Source organism: Sus scrofa, chromosome 12 (assembly GCF_000003025.6).
Source record: "Sus scrofa isolate TJ Tabasco breed Duroc chromosome 12, Sscrofa11.1, whole genome shotgun sequence".
NCBI lineage: Eukaryota > Metazoa > Chordata > Mammalia > Artiodactyla > Suidae > Sus > Sus scrofa.
The window spans coordinates 5,939,212-5,956,320 of NC_010454.4; the positions used below are offsets into that span (position 1 = coordinate 5,939,212).

A 17,109-nucleotide genomic window follows, 5' to 3' on the forward strand; every position below is an offset into this window, starting at 1 on the left:
CGCATGCAGCTGATGCTTGACAAATACTTGGTGAAAGAATAATTCATACTCTTTATTTCAACGGGCTTGTTTTCTTCAGGGAATCATGTTTTGTTTTGTTTGTCTTTTTGGCCTTTCTAGGGCCCAGGCTAGGGGTCCAATCAGAGCTGTAGCTGCCGGCCTACGCCAGAACCACAGCAATGCGGGATCTGAGCCGCGTCTGCGACCTACACCACAGCTCACGACAACGCCAGATCCCCAACCCACTGAGCAAGGCCAGGGATCGAACCCGCAGCCTCATGGTTCCTAGTCAGATTCATTCACCACTGTGCCAGGACAGGAACTCCCACGTTTCTTAATTTTTATATCTTGCTCTTTTGGTGGCTTCCGGAATTCACATCACCGTCAGATGCTCTGTTCTCTCCTTTGATTGGGACTGAAAAATAAGAGTTACTCCTCCAAGCCTCATCTTCTGCCACTACCAGGTAACTCACCCCGCCTCATACAGGAATCAAACTACTTCGCGTTGCAGGGAACACGATGCCCACGCCTCCGTTCCCTCGTACGTGCGTGCTGTTCCCTTTGCCTGGAATGCCCTTGCAATGGCTTCTCTGGCAAACTCCTACTCATCCTCCAAGACAGCTCAGATAACGCCACAGCGTTCTCCGAGAACGCTTTTCTGAGATGGGAGGAGCGGCGACCCCTCGCCTCTCCTCAGCCTTCTCCAAATAATTCTGACCGTACTTATGGTATTATTTGTTCTTTCCCTCCTATAGATCTTGAATTCGTTTCTGTGCAGAAAGGGCCCGGATTTCTGTTCTTAGTTGGACCCTCTATACTTGACACAGTGCTTAGAATGTACTAGGCACTTGGTTCAATCGATGAGCGAACGAATATGTTCATTCACCTAACGCAGCAGAGTTTGTTTGGACCAGATTCTCAAATATTTCCAGACCTGATCCTCTATTTGGCTTGCTTCACGTGGGAGGGAGATTCCCCCCCAACCCCGCCAAACTGGGTTGGTGGAAGGGGAAAACGAAGTGATTAGGGTGTGCATAAAAGTCCTTTCTTGGCTGGGGGAAAAATGTAATTGTAATGTATACATGTAAGGATAACCTGACCCCCTTGCTGTACAGTGGAGAAATAAAAAAAAAATAAGTTGATATCGGCCATCAAAAGTAATATGACAATTGAATCATGCAAATGTGGGGCATAAAAAAAAAAAAGTCCTTTCTTTCGGAGGTGAGTTGTAATTGACCCGCTCTGGCACCGAAAGGGTTACGGCGACCCAGGGGTGGAGCCCTGTCGGTGCCACCTGCTGCGGGGCGGCCTGGCGCCTGCGCTCTGGCCTGTAGCTGATCTACCTGCGGGGGGCCTGGCGGAGGAGGAGCGCTTGCGCTCTGGGCCTTTTCCGCCGGGGGAAGTCTCGCGGGGGCGGGGCGGGGCGGGGCCGCACAGGGAAGTTCTCGCGGGACCCCGACCAGGAGCGGAAGCGAGGCGGCTGTGCTGCTTCAGCTACCGGACCGCGGCGGCGACGACGAAGACTGTGGCGGTGACGGCGGCGAGAATAGGCGCTGCCCTCGGGGAGCAGCAGAGGGGTCTGCGGCCGCTCGCACCGCTGCAGAGGGGCCGGCCGGGCGTGGAGCGGAGCAGCTGCGCCACGGTGAGTGTGGCTGGCGGCGACGGCGCTGCTCGCGTGCTGCTTCCTCCCCGCTTCGTCGCGGGAGTCGGCCCCGGGGGACCGGGCCCAGGGTACCGTGGGCTGCCGGGCCTGGGGGTCGGGAGTGCGAGGCTCCGGGCGGGGAGCGGAGCGCCCGGGCTCCGGGCTCCATGTTTCCCCTTTTGGGGCGCTTCCTTCCCGGGGACCGTCCTCTCAGTACCCTTGGCTTGGAACAGAGCCCTGGACGAGAGGCTGGGGGCTCCTGATTTAATTTTATGCTTTCTTCGTGAAGGTTTGCACAGGGGGGACCCGGAGAAGCCCGAGAACACAGGGTAATCATTCTGTGAGTCAGTGTGACTTGGCCCGGGAGGCGGGGGATTCGAGGCGGGTTGCAAATATGGTGATTGATGCTCCTTCGACCTATACGGCCACCACGTCACCAACTCCTGGTGTTTGGGGGCCGAATTTTGGGAGGAAACCCACCAACCCTATTAATACTGTGAGCGAGGACGTTTGTTACCGGAGCCAGTAGAAATACCTTTACTTTTATTGCGCTTTTTTTTTTTTTTTGACTGCTTCCCTAAAAACATTTGTTAAGAAAAGTAAGCAGCAGTTAATCGGAATGCTCCGAAGAAAGATTTCCGTGATCGAGGGCAGAGAATCGCTGGCACTTTTCATTTGCAGCTCTCTCTGTGTATAGGATTGTAAAGCCATGCTAGTTAACAGCTTATTTAGGGAGTTCACCTAGGCTGGCTTCAGATGCAGCAAAAGTATACTTTGCAGAAGAGCCGAAGTGCCCTCGCGGGTTCTGTCTTTTGCTACTCTTGAGTCTCAGAAGAGGGTGGAAAAGAAAGGCGCACTAGAGAAATTCGCTTTAGTCTTCTGGGCTTTCTAGTCCCTCTGTTCACTTTGCACTCCACAGTTGCTGCCTTTCTAAACTTCTCCCTTGTCTTCTGCGGCCACGAAATGCTTACTCCGTATAATGCAAGTCACTTGCCCCCTCCCCCCTTTTAGTCTAATCTACTTCCCCTTCCTCCTTATTGTCCCTTTTGGCATAATTTTTTGAGGTTTCTGCTCTTTCGCCCGTTCGTTTTTCTCCCTCATTTAAAGATTCCGTTTCTCTCCCGGAAAGATGATGCCCTCTTCCCTGCTTTATCCTTTGCTGTGAAGCGTCCACTGTGTTTCTTCAGTCAGCCAGAAGGGTTGCTAGAGAGCTGTGCGAGACTTAAGGTCTCCCCCTGGGAGCTGGGAGGCTCAAAGGATTGAGTTCAGCCGTAACCAATACTGCACTAATACTGCACTAGATCACAAGTGTAGCTTGCTGGTGTTTTTGTGTTTTAGTTGTTTTTTTTCACTTTTAGATCGCATTTTTGTGCCTGCTCAGGTTTTTCTATGTCTCTCTTATGTTAGTAAGGAAGATTGGGTCAATTTGGGGCTCATATGCCTTCTTTTTGGCTTTTAGCGGGGGAGGCGACTTAAAAAATGAAAACCAACCATAGACACCTATATTACAATCAAGAGAGCTTGAACCATTTAAGGGAATAGAATTTATTTAGACTACTGATGAATTAATTAAAGCTTGCCTGTTGGAGTAGTACTAACTTATTCTTTCCCAGGCTTTTAAAGATCAGGTGTCTCTTCCTGCATCTGCTATAAGCAGCCTTCTTTGTTATTGTTGCTGGGCTTGAGGGGGGAAGGCGGTTGACAGAAAGAAATAACTATGTTCTGTTGGCCTTTCCTTTGTTTAAAATGTTCTGAATCCCCCAAATTTAAAAAGGTTAATTCTTGTAATCAGCTTTGTTTGTTACTAAAAGCAAGCACTCAAATGCTTGAGGCAGTTTACTTCCTCAGCAAGTGTGTTCAGATTTGAGGGATTACTAGGTTTTTCAATACAACTAATTGATGGTACTTAGAGATTTTTCCCCGAAATTCTTGTTACCATGTTGCACATTGTGTAGCAACAGTTCTAATGGTTACTTAGAACAAAAAAGTAATAGATTTTGGAGAAATGAAGTAATACGGAATAGAGACCCACTATGGTTTCCTGAGAGAAATTAATAGTTATTCGCTTAATTCAGAAGACATTTCTGGCACTCCTGAATGACTATTGAGAGCCTTTGTTTTTTTTTTGTTTTTTGTTTTTTGTTTTTTTTTTGTCAAAGTTGGCTTTTTCACAGTTGTGCCAAGTGGATAGGCGTTATTTTCAATTTATGCAAAGACATTATGCATCATCTGAGATGTAAACTTTAAAATCTGGTAAAGATACCTTTACAGTACAGCATGATTTTTTAAATTTAGCATGCATAAGAATTACCTATGAATCTTAACTTAAAATTAGGTTCTGGAGTTCCCGTTGTGGCTCAGTGGTTAACAAACCTGCCTAGGATCCACGAGGACGAGGGTTCGATCCCTGGCCTCGCTCAGTGGGTTAAGGATCCAGTGTTGCTGTAAACTGTGGTGTAGGTCGCAGATGCGGCCCCATCCCACATTGCTGTGGCTGTGGTGTAGGCCAGCGGCTTCAGCTTCAATTCTTCCCCTAGCCTGGGAACTGCCATATGCCACAGGTGCAGCCCTAAAAAGACAGAAGACCAAAAAAAGAAAAAAAAAATTAGGTTTTGGGCCTAAGGCCACTGTGCTGCAGAACTTCAGAAGGCACCTCGTAGTGAATCAGTCCCTGAAAGAGGTGATTTTGATGTAGCTGGTCCAAGGACCAAAACTGTTGTTACAGAATGCATCCATAAATTGAGATGGTAGTGTGGCTTTAAATTACTCAGCATAAAATTACACTTTCAGTGTATACAGAGTAAATTTTTAAAAGCCTAACAGAATAAGTGGCTGTAGATATGATTAGTTGTTGTATGTGTGAATATTTGAGCATTGTTAGGACTTGGTGTGGAGCTATTTAATTTGAAAGTTTATGCTTAATAGGGCTGTTAATTTGCCTGCCAGAGAGTTCTTCAGAGTATGTATGTAGATGGAAGTTCTGGATTATTGTGAGAACACGGGGGCCGATATTTGAGAAGGGGCTGGTGGTGCCGGTAAACACCTCTTAGCACTCTGTGCCGGGCACTCGGCTAAGGCCTTTTACAGGTGCTGACTCTCTTAATTAGTAAAATGACCTAATACGGTGTAGATGCCCTTATTTTCCCCATTTCCCAGCTGAAGGATACTAAGCATTAGAAAATGTAAGTTATTTCTCTACTGTTGCCCACTCAGTTAGTAAATGGTAAAGGGACAGTTGAGTCCAGGTCTAATTCCAGAGCATCAGTAAGATTTTGGTTTTTGTTTTTTCTAGCTACAAAAGCAGTTCATGCTTATAGTAAGGACAATGAAAATACAATCGAGATGTATGGTAGGAAAGTAAAAATATTCTGTGATCTCATTTCCAGAGATAATTATTGTTAACCTTTTGAATTTTTTTTTTTGTAGCACGCAATATATATTATTTTGCTTTATATACTTATATAGAAAGATATTTCTTAGTTACGCTCATGGAAATAGGTTAGAGATGTAGTATTTTGCACATGGTATTTGTGTCACTGTTTCAAGTGAGGTGAATCTTGGAAGTGGAATGGCTTGCCCAAGGGTATGTACTTTAAATATTTCAGCAGATACTACAAAATTACTCGCCAAAAAGCTTGGCCTAATTAACTCCCTGCTAGAGTATGGGTTCTGTGATGGTTTTATTATTGTAATCCAGTACCAAGCATATTGTTAGACATATAGTAGTTGCTTATAATGTTAAATTAAGAAACATTGGATCGAGTAAAGAATGTTAGTTCAGTGTATTACAGAAACTGGATGTTATAAATCTTTTTTAAACATTGACCTTTGGTAGATGAAAGAAGTCTCATTGTTTTAATTTGCTCTTTGTAATATTAATATTTAATAATGAGAACATCTGATAAGTTTTAAGTAGGGTCACATTTTAACTAATTTTGAGTGACTTAATGTCAGGCTCTGTCCAAAGCACTTCACATGTATCTATTCTATAGACTACCAATTTTAATGCTCAGTGAATCTTATAAAGTAGGTGATACTATCCCCATTTTACAGATGAGAAAACTGGGGCTTTTTTAAAAGGCTAGCCCAAACTTATAGGTGGTAAGCAGCAAGGTCATTACTTGAACCCAGGATCAAACCATGCAGACTTAACATTCAGGAAAGTCTGAGTGTTATACTATACTGCCCCAGTAAAGTGTCATGTATTTTATTTTTTGTGAATTTTGGGGAGAGTTGAATGGAAGAAAATTAAATTCTACAAACACGTTTAGGAGACTGCAGTTTAGGAGACTGTGTGTATTACTTAAAATGAAAGATTCAAGCTGCACTTACCATTAAAATTCACTGCTTGTGATGGGCTGCAGGATATGTGCTGGTAATAGTTCAGACATACTCTCATCAAACTTCAGTGTAAGGTGTACTTCCAGCCCATTTTCTTGGGAAGCCAACAGCAACATCTACTCTGTTAAAATCATTATACATTGTATCCACTTTCGGGTTTCTTTCTTTTTTAAGTAAGTAGTCTGGTGTTATGTGCTAGAACTTTTTTCTGTCTTTAATGAAACACACCCATCTGAATTTATTTAGCCCGTTTGCTTTTCTGTGGATAGCCTAATAAGCTGACTTCTGGTTTTCTCTGTGAGATGCTAATTTTCGTTTGGCACAGCCACAGAAGTATTGACTGGTTCGTTTTCAAGTCTATCAAGCTATGTCTTAAAAAGCAATAGTACTTAAAACATGATTTTCGTCAGTTTAAGTTTTCTGAAATGTTGAAAACGGTCTTGGCTTTTATGCCTTGGCTTTTCAGTCACTGCAGTTGTCTGGAATCCTGCATGACAGGAGTTTATGCCCCGTTATTGCATGGTACCTTGGCAGTGATAGTGGTCTGGGTTTCTGTCTGATTTGCGTTTCTAAAAATGAAACTCCTTAATTTGGGGGGATCTGCTCAGTTATCCACCTTCCCATCATTGATACATAGTCCCAACAATCAGACCAGTGAAAATAGATGGTCAGGTCAAGGTATGAAGAATATCGATAGGCCTGTGACAGAGATTTTGGAGCAGCTGTAAGAAATTTAAAATAGGTACACATTGGAAAGTAGGCAAAAAAAAGGAGAAACAGTTATTAACGCTGGGGAAAATTGAAGGATTATACTGGAAAGAGGGTTGGGTGTCATACGTTATTTACATCAGGAGTGAATAATATTTCGTAATGTAATGCTACGGCTTAAACCGGAATATGTGATGTTACTGGGAGGAGGCAAGGGGGAATTGGCAGGAGCGGAACAGCTAGGTCCTCGTCTTTCACGTGATGGATGATGGCTGAAATAAATTAAGACACAGCAGTAAAAGCATATTATTTAGGAATATTGTGAGTAAGTGTGAAGAGAAAGCTGAAAACAAAATTGAGGGTGATTGCTTGTGGGCTTTGGGGTAGAGAACTGCTCTTTTTCATAAGCCTTTTAATCCTCTGACTTTTAAAGTTATGTCCATGGATTCATTTGATTAAAAAAAGTAGCTGTGGTGAGTATAAGTAAAAGGTGTTTAAGGACACACAAAAATAAATACTATGAGGCAAATCTTTGTATTTTTTTGTTTGCTGGGACTCTTTTTCCTTAGAGCCAGCACAATATATAGGATATCCTAGGTATGGCCTGATGGAATAAACATTGGTTTAGTTTATTAGTTTCCCTGCAATAGAATGTTTGGTTTTCAGAATTTGACTGAAGGACCTTTTATTAACGGGTGATCTCTTTCCTTCTTAGTGATACTCATTTCCCTCTAATCTTAATATTCCCAGCTGGTTTACTCCTTAGTCCATTTGCAGCTATGCTTCCTTAATGCCCCAGTTGTTAACTTTAGAACAAAAGCGTAATAATCACTCCTGCCCCTCAAGTGAGTTCTCTGCTAGGTGGTAATTATCCAAGAAAGGTGTCACTATAAATAATCCGTCCCCATTCTGCCAGTGTCAGTGGTGTTTTCTGCTTTTATTTAGCCTGTATGAAAACAGTGACCTGACCAAACCAGGATGGGGCTTCGCTTTCCTTTAGTTATGCAAACGTCTGTGTTGTGTTCTGTGGTCCCAGCTCTAGACTCCTTGCTTCCACAGTGGCTGTACTGCCCAGGTTCACGCTCACCCGGTGCACTACCTAAGGGGTATTCTAGAATCTTTGCCTGCAGAATGCATTTGGGATCAGTTTAATACTTCCCTGGCTCTGGGAAAAGCAGCTGTTCTCAGGCTAACTGTGAGAGGCTTCTGTTTGGCCTTCTGGCACCATCTCCCAGGCCTGATATCTGGCCTCTCCGATTGTGAAAAAAAGAGATTCCTTTCAAGTGTAGATTAGGACTTCAGCTTTGCTCCTTCGGCTAGTTAGGACTAGTGCAGAGGCCACTTCTGAAATACTGAGCCTTGGACACCTATTTCAAGGACTCTTGGGAACCCCAAAGCCTCAGGGGTCTTCAAGGGAGGGGGAGCCTTATGCAAAAGCAGGTCCCCACCTTCAGAAGGCTCTGAGCTGGATCTCCTTTCTCCGGTCCCCCGAGCCTGCCGATCACAGCTGGGAGGTGGCGAGGGAGAGCTGCCTGTGCTGAGAGGAGCAAATTGAATGAGAAAGTAGTTCCTTGGACCACTTTCTTCCGATTTCCTGGGAACAGACCAAGGTTGCGTTTCTGAGAGACCCGTTAAAGCCGCTCAGGACCGCAGCCCACATCGCTGGCCCTGGACTGGGGATGGGGGGCCCAGGGTTTGCAAACACCCAGGAAAGCTGGCCGGGGGAGAGGCCCAATTCCCTGCGAAGAGCAGGGCCGCTCCCGGGGCGAGCCTCTTCCCGCAGAGCCAGGGCGGTGCAGAGCCTCCGGGACCGCGCTTGGTGCCGGAGGGGCGTGCGGACGAGGGAGCCGAGGCGGCGGCTCCGGCTCCCCGGCCCTCCCAGCGGCGGCGGCGGCGGCGAGAGGAAGTGCGCGCCGGCGGAGCTGGAGCCGGCGGCCGCCATTGGCCGGCGGGCCTGTCAGTCGCCCGGGGGCTGCGGCTGCCGAGAGGAAGAAGGAGCCCGGGCTCCTGCCTGGAAGGGAGGGAGGAGGGCCCGCCGGGGGGCGTGGGGGCTGGGACGGCAGGCCGCTGGCAGGGCGGGGCTGCCTTCGATCGGCCACTTCTCTCAGGCATTGCTCTTCTGATTCAGGGTGGCATTGTGTGTCCCGGAGAGCAGGAGCGAGTCCCCGAAGAGCGGCGAGGCTGAGCCCAGAGCCCTGGGTATCTCCTTCGGCAGGGAAGACTGCCTTCCCCCTGCTTCAGGCTGCTGAGCCCTGAGCCCCGCTCAGAATGGAAGCCATCGCCAAGTATGACTTCAAAGCCACCGCAGACGACGAGCTGAGCTTCAAAAGGGGGGACATCCTCAAGGTAAGGGGTGATGCCCAGCAAACGCCCAGACAGCCTCTCCTCTGCTGACCTGCCTGCTTTTGCCCTGATAACACACAAAGAAGCTGTGCTCCTTCTTTTTTCATTGCCCCTCTTCACACTTAGCGTCCTGTGTGATTCGGATAAGCTAGATGGCTGAGTAGAATAGCAAATATGACTTCAGAGGGTTGGTGTGGTGTCTGGTCTCTAACTGCCTTTGTGTGAAAGCCTCAAGTATTTCCAGTTGCTTTGTTGATATTGGTAATTCACGTCAAGTCAAGGCAGTGTGATTATAGTGAGGAAGCGTATGAGAAGATTGGTTTACCTTGTGGAGTTTTATTAAAAAATGAGAGGAGTTCTTCAAAGGAGCTAAACTTGAAATATTTATGTAAGAGCACTCAATTAGTCTCATTTTACGTCGTCAGATTTTTCCATTCTGGAATGTGATCCTGGTAAGTTAGAAATTAATTTCCCCTGGTTTAGTGAGGTGGTTAGAAGTGTATGCCAAAACTCATTAAAGAATCTCTGTGTATTTTTATTCTTTGTGAAACAGCTAATGGAGTTCTGAATAACAAGGTTCAACTTGCTATTGTACAAGTCAGATTTTGATTTTCTTAAACTTGAGGAGCAATTACCCTGTATTAAACTCTAATTGCACAAAAGAAACCTGCTGACGGTTTAAAAATAAGCTTCCCTACAGTTTGCAGCTCATGTTGAGCCCCCCTATTTACATGAGATTCGCTTTCCACCTGGCACATGTTAATTATGTTGCTTACCCAATTGACTGGAGCAGCTTGCCCTTTTGGGTATATAATTTCTTTTTACAAGGGTGTGTGTTATTGAATAGCATATCAACTTTGAGAAAAACCCCAGTTTAGTGTTTGAAGTTTAATATTTGAGTCTTCACTGTGTCTCAAGTTTTGACTTTTTTCCTCTGAACCTCAGTCTGATGGTTGGAATTTGCCATCCATTTGTTACCAGCCTTGAATGAAATTATTAGGATTTTATAGAGAGGAAGAAAGTGGAAATAGAGAAATACGATTCTTTATAAAAGGACTAGTGATTTTTGTTTTTAAGGTTTGCACACCTGTGGATAGTTGCTATTTTGCTGTTTGCCTGAAGTGTAGAGTGCCGCTCTGAAGTTAGCTGCACAGTGGTTTTCTTAGTGTTAGAAATGTATAGACGGTGATAAAGAGCCCTTTAGGGAGCAGGAAACTGTTGTCTTCAAAGCTGTTTTTGTGATGCCAAGCTTTTTGATGGTATTCTCAAAGTCAGCACTAAATTAATTGTCAGAAGGCAGACAGAACCAGCTATAGGTTTTATAGTGAAATACAGCTTTTTTTTTTTTTTTTTTTTTTTTTTTTTTTGGTCTTTTTAGGGCCACACCCACGGCTTATGGAATTCCCAGACTAGGGGTTGAATCGGAGCTGCAGGTACCGGCCACAGCCAAGCCAGATCCGAGTCACGTCTGCGACCTACACCTCAGCTCATGGCAACATGCGATCCTTAACCCACTGAGTGAGGCCAGGGATCGAACCCATGTCCTCATGGATACTAGTCTGGTTCATTACCACTGAGCCACAGACAGGACCTCTGAAATACATCTTCTATTTCTCTAGCTAGAAAACAGCAAGCATAACTTTGACTCCTAAATTACTCTTTATCATTGGTGTACAGAGGAGGTAATTTGATGTTTTCTTAGGTGATTATTATTTTCAGCAAATAACCTACTCCTAATATCATAGTAAAATTGGCTACTCAAAAAAAGAAGAAAAAAATTGGCTACTCAATTAGCCCCATTTGTCACCTGTACAAAACTGCTTTGAGGCCATGCTTGGGGTTTGGTTGGTGATTGTTGGTTTGGTTTGTTTACTTAAACATAAATTAGATATCTCCATTAAGCTTACCCTAGAAACTTGACACTTTAGCCTGGAAGTTCATATTTTTTGTCTAAGTCTATCCACTTGCGCTTTTATTTTTTATGGCCGCTCCCCGGGACGTATGGAAGTTCCTGGGCCAGGGATTGACTCTGAGTCACAACTCCTTTAACCCACTTTGCCGGGCCAGGGATTGAACCCGAGCCGATGCAGATTCATAATCCAGTGCACACACCACAGCCACAGCAGGACCTCCTCAGTTGTGCATTTAGCGCTAAAGCAATAAATCAAAAGAAAATTGTGAATTTGGGGTCTATTTTTAAGAATTTTTAGGCAAGTGCATTCCCTATTTACTACATTATAGTCTTGGATCCTGGACATTTCATCAGTTCTCCAGCTTAAAGTGATGAAGTTCCCGGACAAGCCTGACATCCTCCTTTCCATCCTACGACTAGAGAAGATGACAGTGTTTAACATTCCCCCGGAAATTTTTATGATGGGAGAGAAAGTGAGTCAGGGTGCTCACATTTGCTTTCACATTTTCTTTGGGGAGAGAGAAAAATACATATGTTTTGTTCTTCCCAGTTGAGTAGATAACTGGCATATGAAGTCATAATGCCCTTATTGCTTTTGAATGGTGGCCGGTTAGCTGTCTGTTAGTAATCTTGTGGCTTTACTCCAAAAAGAGAGTGACGATACAGTAGCTTGTCTCATAATTCTGTGAAACAGCTAAATGAAGAGACGGGACATTGCTTGTCTTAAGAGCTACTAGTTTTTTCTTTTTTAAAAAAAAAAAGGGGGGAAAGAAAAACAGCGTTTTCTTCTTGAATTTGATCTGATAACTCTTTTAGGACGTTAGTTATGAGCCAAAACACATTTAGAAGAGGCTGGAAGGCCTTGACCAGTTTCCCTTGATTGAAGTTGGGGTTGTATTTGCCCCGTTGATAAAGGGGACGTGTGCACACGGGTATGGAATACACTTTATTTGGAGACAATGAACTCGGAAGGGGCCTTGCCCTCTGCCTAGAGTTCAGAAGGGTTACAGCCCCTCATGGTCTTGGAGTTTCCTGGGTAGCTTTTGGTGAATGTTGACGCCTGACTCCAGCCAACCACTGCCTTACTCTTTATCCACTTGTTGAGTTGTGCTGCTCTCAGAGGAGAGAGCAAGTTGAAAACATCCTACTGGATGCCTCAAATAGAACTCAGTGCTTCAATATATCTGCCTTTGTTAATTTCCCTCTAATACAAATAAAAGCTTGTATTTTTCTTGGGGAGCGGTGGGGAGGGCACTGGGGCATAGAAATTGAGGAAATTGCTCTTCTGTTGCAGTTTCAGGCCTTACCCGGCTGAAAGGAACCTAAATTTCCTGACATAGGGCAGCCTTGAGGTAGCCCCAGGGGCCCTCCACTGAACCAGACCCCTGAATACTCTGCCCTAGAGCACACACAACGCCAGAGCTTACCTAACGCTTGCACCTGCCACGGGCTGCATAGGAATTAAGAGACTTTTGAGCTGTCAAGCCTGTGCTTACTGCATTCTAGAGCTTCTCTGCAGGCACACCTTCAACTCCAGAAGAGAACCAACTCATCTCAGTATCTTCGTCTCTGCCTGGCACTCACTTCCTTTTCCAGTTTCCTAAACGGCTCTTGAACTAGGTCTTGGGTTCAGTGCTGTTGACCCTGTCTCACCGTCACATTTACAGAGCGTCTCCTTGAGCCGCATCCTGGAATAAGCTGCTCTGTGAGTTGGGGAAGAAATGGAAGATGTCTCCCTTCAGGAATCTGAAATCAAATAAGAGAAATGACATCAATATGTGAAGCAGTATGTGGCAGTATGCAAAATTAGAGGGATTTTAGAACAGGAAAAGACCTTTAAAATCTCTCAACTTAGACTTGATTATTTACAGGTGAGGAAATGGTGGCCCATCGAGACGAATGACCTAAGATCACAGCTATGCGTGCTTAGTGCTGAACTGTGTTTCACAGAATGCTAAAGTTGTGGGGCACAGTGGAACTGCCAGAGTAATTTAGCAGGGAAGAGACTGGTACGTGCTGAAGTCGGAGAAAGCAGTGGGGAAGAAGTGAGACTGGGACTGGGCTTGTGATGCCTGGGACGGGGCTGGGAGAAGAGAAGCGGGGGTCGGGGTCGTGCTTGTGTTTGAGAGAGGAGCGCCAGAATAGGGTTAGAGACTGTGACTGGGGCGGGAATAAGGTGGAGCCGGATAAGGAAAACCCAAGAGGAGTTTGGTCTTGTCTTTAAGGAGCCTCTGAAGGTTGTGAGCTGATGAGGAAAGTGTCCTGCTTGTCTGACAGATCACAGGGAGGAAGCCTTGGAGGCTCCGCCGGCGGGTCTGTCGCAGTGTTCGGGTTGTGAGATAAGTGCCCGCACAGGAGCTGAAGACGAGGCTTGAAGGACAGGGGAGCTTTGAGAGACGCTGAAAGGAAAAATAATGGGATTTCTGCCTGTCGGCAGGGGGCTTTTGAATAAGTCTCCTGTGTAACTGAGAAGAGAAGTCTATTGAGTGTGCGCGCCTGAGAGCCAGGAATCTGAGCTGGGACGGGATTGGTTTGGGTTTTCACGGCAGCTCTAAGTCCTGCAGTTCAGTACTTCAGTCTCATTCGGGTGTTTGAACTATCAAACCTCAAAAATAAGAGGGGGTGTGGGGGTTTTTTTCCTTCACTATGTTAAAGTACTAGTGTCAGTATGCTTTTTGAAGTATTTCTTTGCCTGTTGGTAAGACTTTTTACCAATCTTGACTAAACTCAGACTGTTTAATCTTGGAGAAGGAGGGCAGTTGGAGTTCTCTTACAACAAATAATTTATTTGCCTTTCATTATATTCACCACCTCCCCCCCGCCCCCCATCTGAATACATTATTTCCAAACAGGTGCTAAGAACCAACTTACATCTCTATACAAGACCCCTTTTGGGGTGGGGGGTGCGGCAGTGGCTAGGTGAAGACCAGCTATCCCTGTTTGGAGAAAGAAATGAGTAAGGAAATGCAGTGTTCCTTGGGGGTCTTCAGTTTTCACCTCTCTGAGCCGCTAAGTCATCATTAAATAGCCGCTGTTTATGGAGCATTTTATATATGCCACAAAGTTAGATGATTTCTAACTGGGGCACTGAAAGGTTGGCATTATTAGCCCCGTCTTATGGGTGCAGAAGTTAAGTCACGGGCTCAGGTTCACACATCTAGTGAGTGGCAAAGCTGGGCTCTGATCTTCGGTCTGGCTGCAGTGCCCCCTACGATACGGTAACGCCTCTGTTAACTATCCGGTGGCAGCAAACCAGAGATGATAGGTCATCAGCAGTCCTGATTTGCTCACGCGTGGCCCTGCTTCTGTGTCGTGACTTACTGGACATCCTCTCTAAAGTAAGCGGAGGTTCATAACGAGAGAAAAGGTCACTTTGCCCATCAGATGATGAAGATTGACCCCACTTTCTGTTGGTCAGGATGTGGGGAAGTGGATCCTGTCACGTCCTGCCAGTGGAGGTTTGTACCAATGCCTTGGTCTTCCTGAACAGTGGCTTGGTAACGTGTATTTAAAGGGACCGGCAAGTCCACTTTAAGGGCTTCGGTTTAAGAAAATTCAGAAGTTTGTAAAAATGTAGACATGGGTGTTTATTTCAGTGAATTTTGTACCACTTAGAAATTTCTGCATTTAAGAAATACCATTTTAATATACATTTCAGAGATATTAAAAGGTCTTAAAAAGAGGGCTCTTTGAATCCATGGAATTACCATATTAGGAAAAAAAAAAAAAACCCTGGAATTCCCTGGTAGCCCAGCAGGTTAAGGATTCAGTGTTGTCACTGCTGTGGCCCTGGTTACTGTTGTGGCGAGTGTGTTCTCAATTCCTGTAACTTCTGCATGCCGTGGGCATGGCCAGAAAAAGAAAAAACCCAGCCAAACAAACAGAACCCTAAGTAGCCCATCATTAGGAGCCGCATAAACAGATTCTGGTGCCTGTGGCTGGAGCAGTGTGAGGATGTTCAGGCTGGGGGTTCCCGTGGTGACTCCGCGGTAATGAACCCAACTAGTGTCCATGAGGAGAGGACTTGAGTTCAATCCCTGGCCCTGCTCAGTGGGTTGGGGATGTGGTGTTGCCTTGAGCTGTGGTGTAGGTCACAGACGTGGCTTGCATCTGGGGTTGCGGTGGCTGTGGTGTAGGCCGGCAGCTATAGCTCTGATTTGACCCCTAGCCTGGGAACCTCCATGTGTTGTGGGTTTGACCCTAAAAAGACCTAAAAAAAAAAGAGAAAGATGTTAAGGTTGATGTAAACTTACATCAACTCAGAATAACATCTACGCTTGCTCAGACATGTGTTTATAGATCTTTTTTTTTTTTTTTTTTTTTTTTTTTTTGTCTTTTTGCCTTTTCTAGGCCGCACCCAAGGCATATGGAGGTTCCCAGGCTAGGGGTCTAATCAGAGCCACAGCAATGAGCTGAGTCTGCAACCTACACCACAGTTTATGGCAACGCTGGATCCTTAACCCACTGAGCAAGGCCAGGGATCAAACCTGCAACCTCAAGGTTCCTAGTCGGATTGGTTAGCCACTGAGCCATGACGGGAACTCTATAGATCCTCTTTTAAAAAGTAAAAGTGTATCTAATAGATTGAGTTTTTAGTTATGTCCTTGCACAAAGCTAAATATTTTACTGGGATTTTCTTTTAATCCTCACAATAATCCTATTAAGACAGATTCTCTTATCCCCAATTTAATGATCTGGAACCTGAGGCTTATGTTAAGTAACTTGCTCAAGTTCACATTCAAATCCAGGCTGGTTAAGTCGAGATTCCACATTCTTAACCACTACTCTGTGGGGCTTTTTGTGCCCAAATGAAGTCAAACTCGAAAGAGAGTGCGAGCCCATTCGGGGAATATTGCTATCTGTTTCTATTTGCTTATTAAAAACATGGAGTTCTTTCTGAATTTCTCCAAGGACTGAATTTCATATGATTCCTCTTTTTGTGCCTTTTTAAAAATTTATCAATTTTATTAAATTGATAGTGTTATTCAAATAGTAAGTAGTTAACATTTTGCGTCTTTTTACCTTAATGGATATTCTGGGAGGTTAAAGTGCTCTGGTCATGGGTTGGTTGGTGTTTTGTTTTTTAATGACTGAGGTTTAACCTGCTTTTAAATCTTTAGGCTAAAAGTTCACTGTCCCTATGCTCAATATCATAAAACTTTGTTTTTTAAAAGGGACTCCAAGTGCCTTTTGGAGGAAAACTTTGGTCCCTTTGGCAGATACATCCTGTTTCACCTGGTGGACGTGGAATGAGAGACTCCTGGGATGTCGTGGGAAAGAACGCCTGCCCCAAGGCTAGACCCACGTCCTGCCACCGGCAGATGGGCCTTGTGGTCTTGGGACGCTTACCCCGAGCTTTGGTTCTCCTAGGGCCCAAGTGGGAACAGCGACACCTCCCTTCTTAGAGTCACAGCGAGGCTTGTGAGGAGCGGTGTATTCGTGTGCTTGAAGCAGTGCTGGGCGTGGAGTGAATGTCCCTGCCGCTGCCAGGGGTTTTGTTAATGTTACTCAGATGCACGGCTTTGATGAGAAGAGTCCGGCCAGCTGCTGGCTCAGGTAACCGTTAAGTCACAGGACTCTACACAGAAACCTGGCTGGGTGCTTGTCCTGAGATTACCTCAAACTCAGAGCTGTTCAGACTTTGCCTTAGAGTTTAGCCGAAAGCACGCTGTCGATGGACAAGTAGTTTCTCTATTCTTAAAGGTCTTTGATCTCTCTCGGATTAATCCTGAAAGCAGAGCTTTGGGCCCCTGCACAGCCTTCTCTTGGGGACCTCCCTCTTGTGTATTTCTTGGGCCGAACAGACTTTGAGATTGTGCTGTTGGCTGACTCTTAAGAGATGAGAGAAGAAACAGCCTTGGGAAAAACTCATTATTGTATTCACTATCAGGATATTAAGGAGTCTTTCATTATTATGAGTGACCTCTCTCTGTCTCAGTACCCAGAGTTGGTGTATTTTCTCCTTAAGGAATGTTTTTAAATCTCAAGGATACTGTAATGCTTCGATGTGTTTCCTTCTGTATCTCGTGCGAAAGCTTAGAGCCTACTTTGGTCCCATTTCTAGCAGTAGCTCTTACACTTTCTGTCCTAATATTATTTATCAAAACAGGTACTAATTAGAAGTGGTAAATAGTGAAAGTTTTTTTTTCTCACCTTAACAATG

At 45.1% G+C, this 17,109-nt stretch overlaps 1 protein-coding gene across 1 annotated transcript in view; it reads left to right on the forward strand.

Annotated features, from left to right (window-relative positions):
* GRB2 (growth factor receptor bound protein 2) overlaps window positions 1,512-17,109 on the forward strand; it is a 68,373-nt gene continuing 52,775 nt past the window's right edge. Inside the window, 2 exon segments of the mRNA NM_001137628.1 lie at window positions 1,512-1,642; window positions 8,820-9,037. Of these exon segments, the coding sequence (NP_001131100.1) occupies window positions 8,960-9,037 (78 nt within the window). The 5' untranslated portion in view covers window positions 1,512-1,642; window positions 8,820-8,959.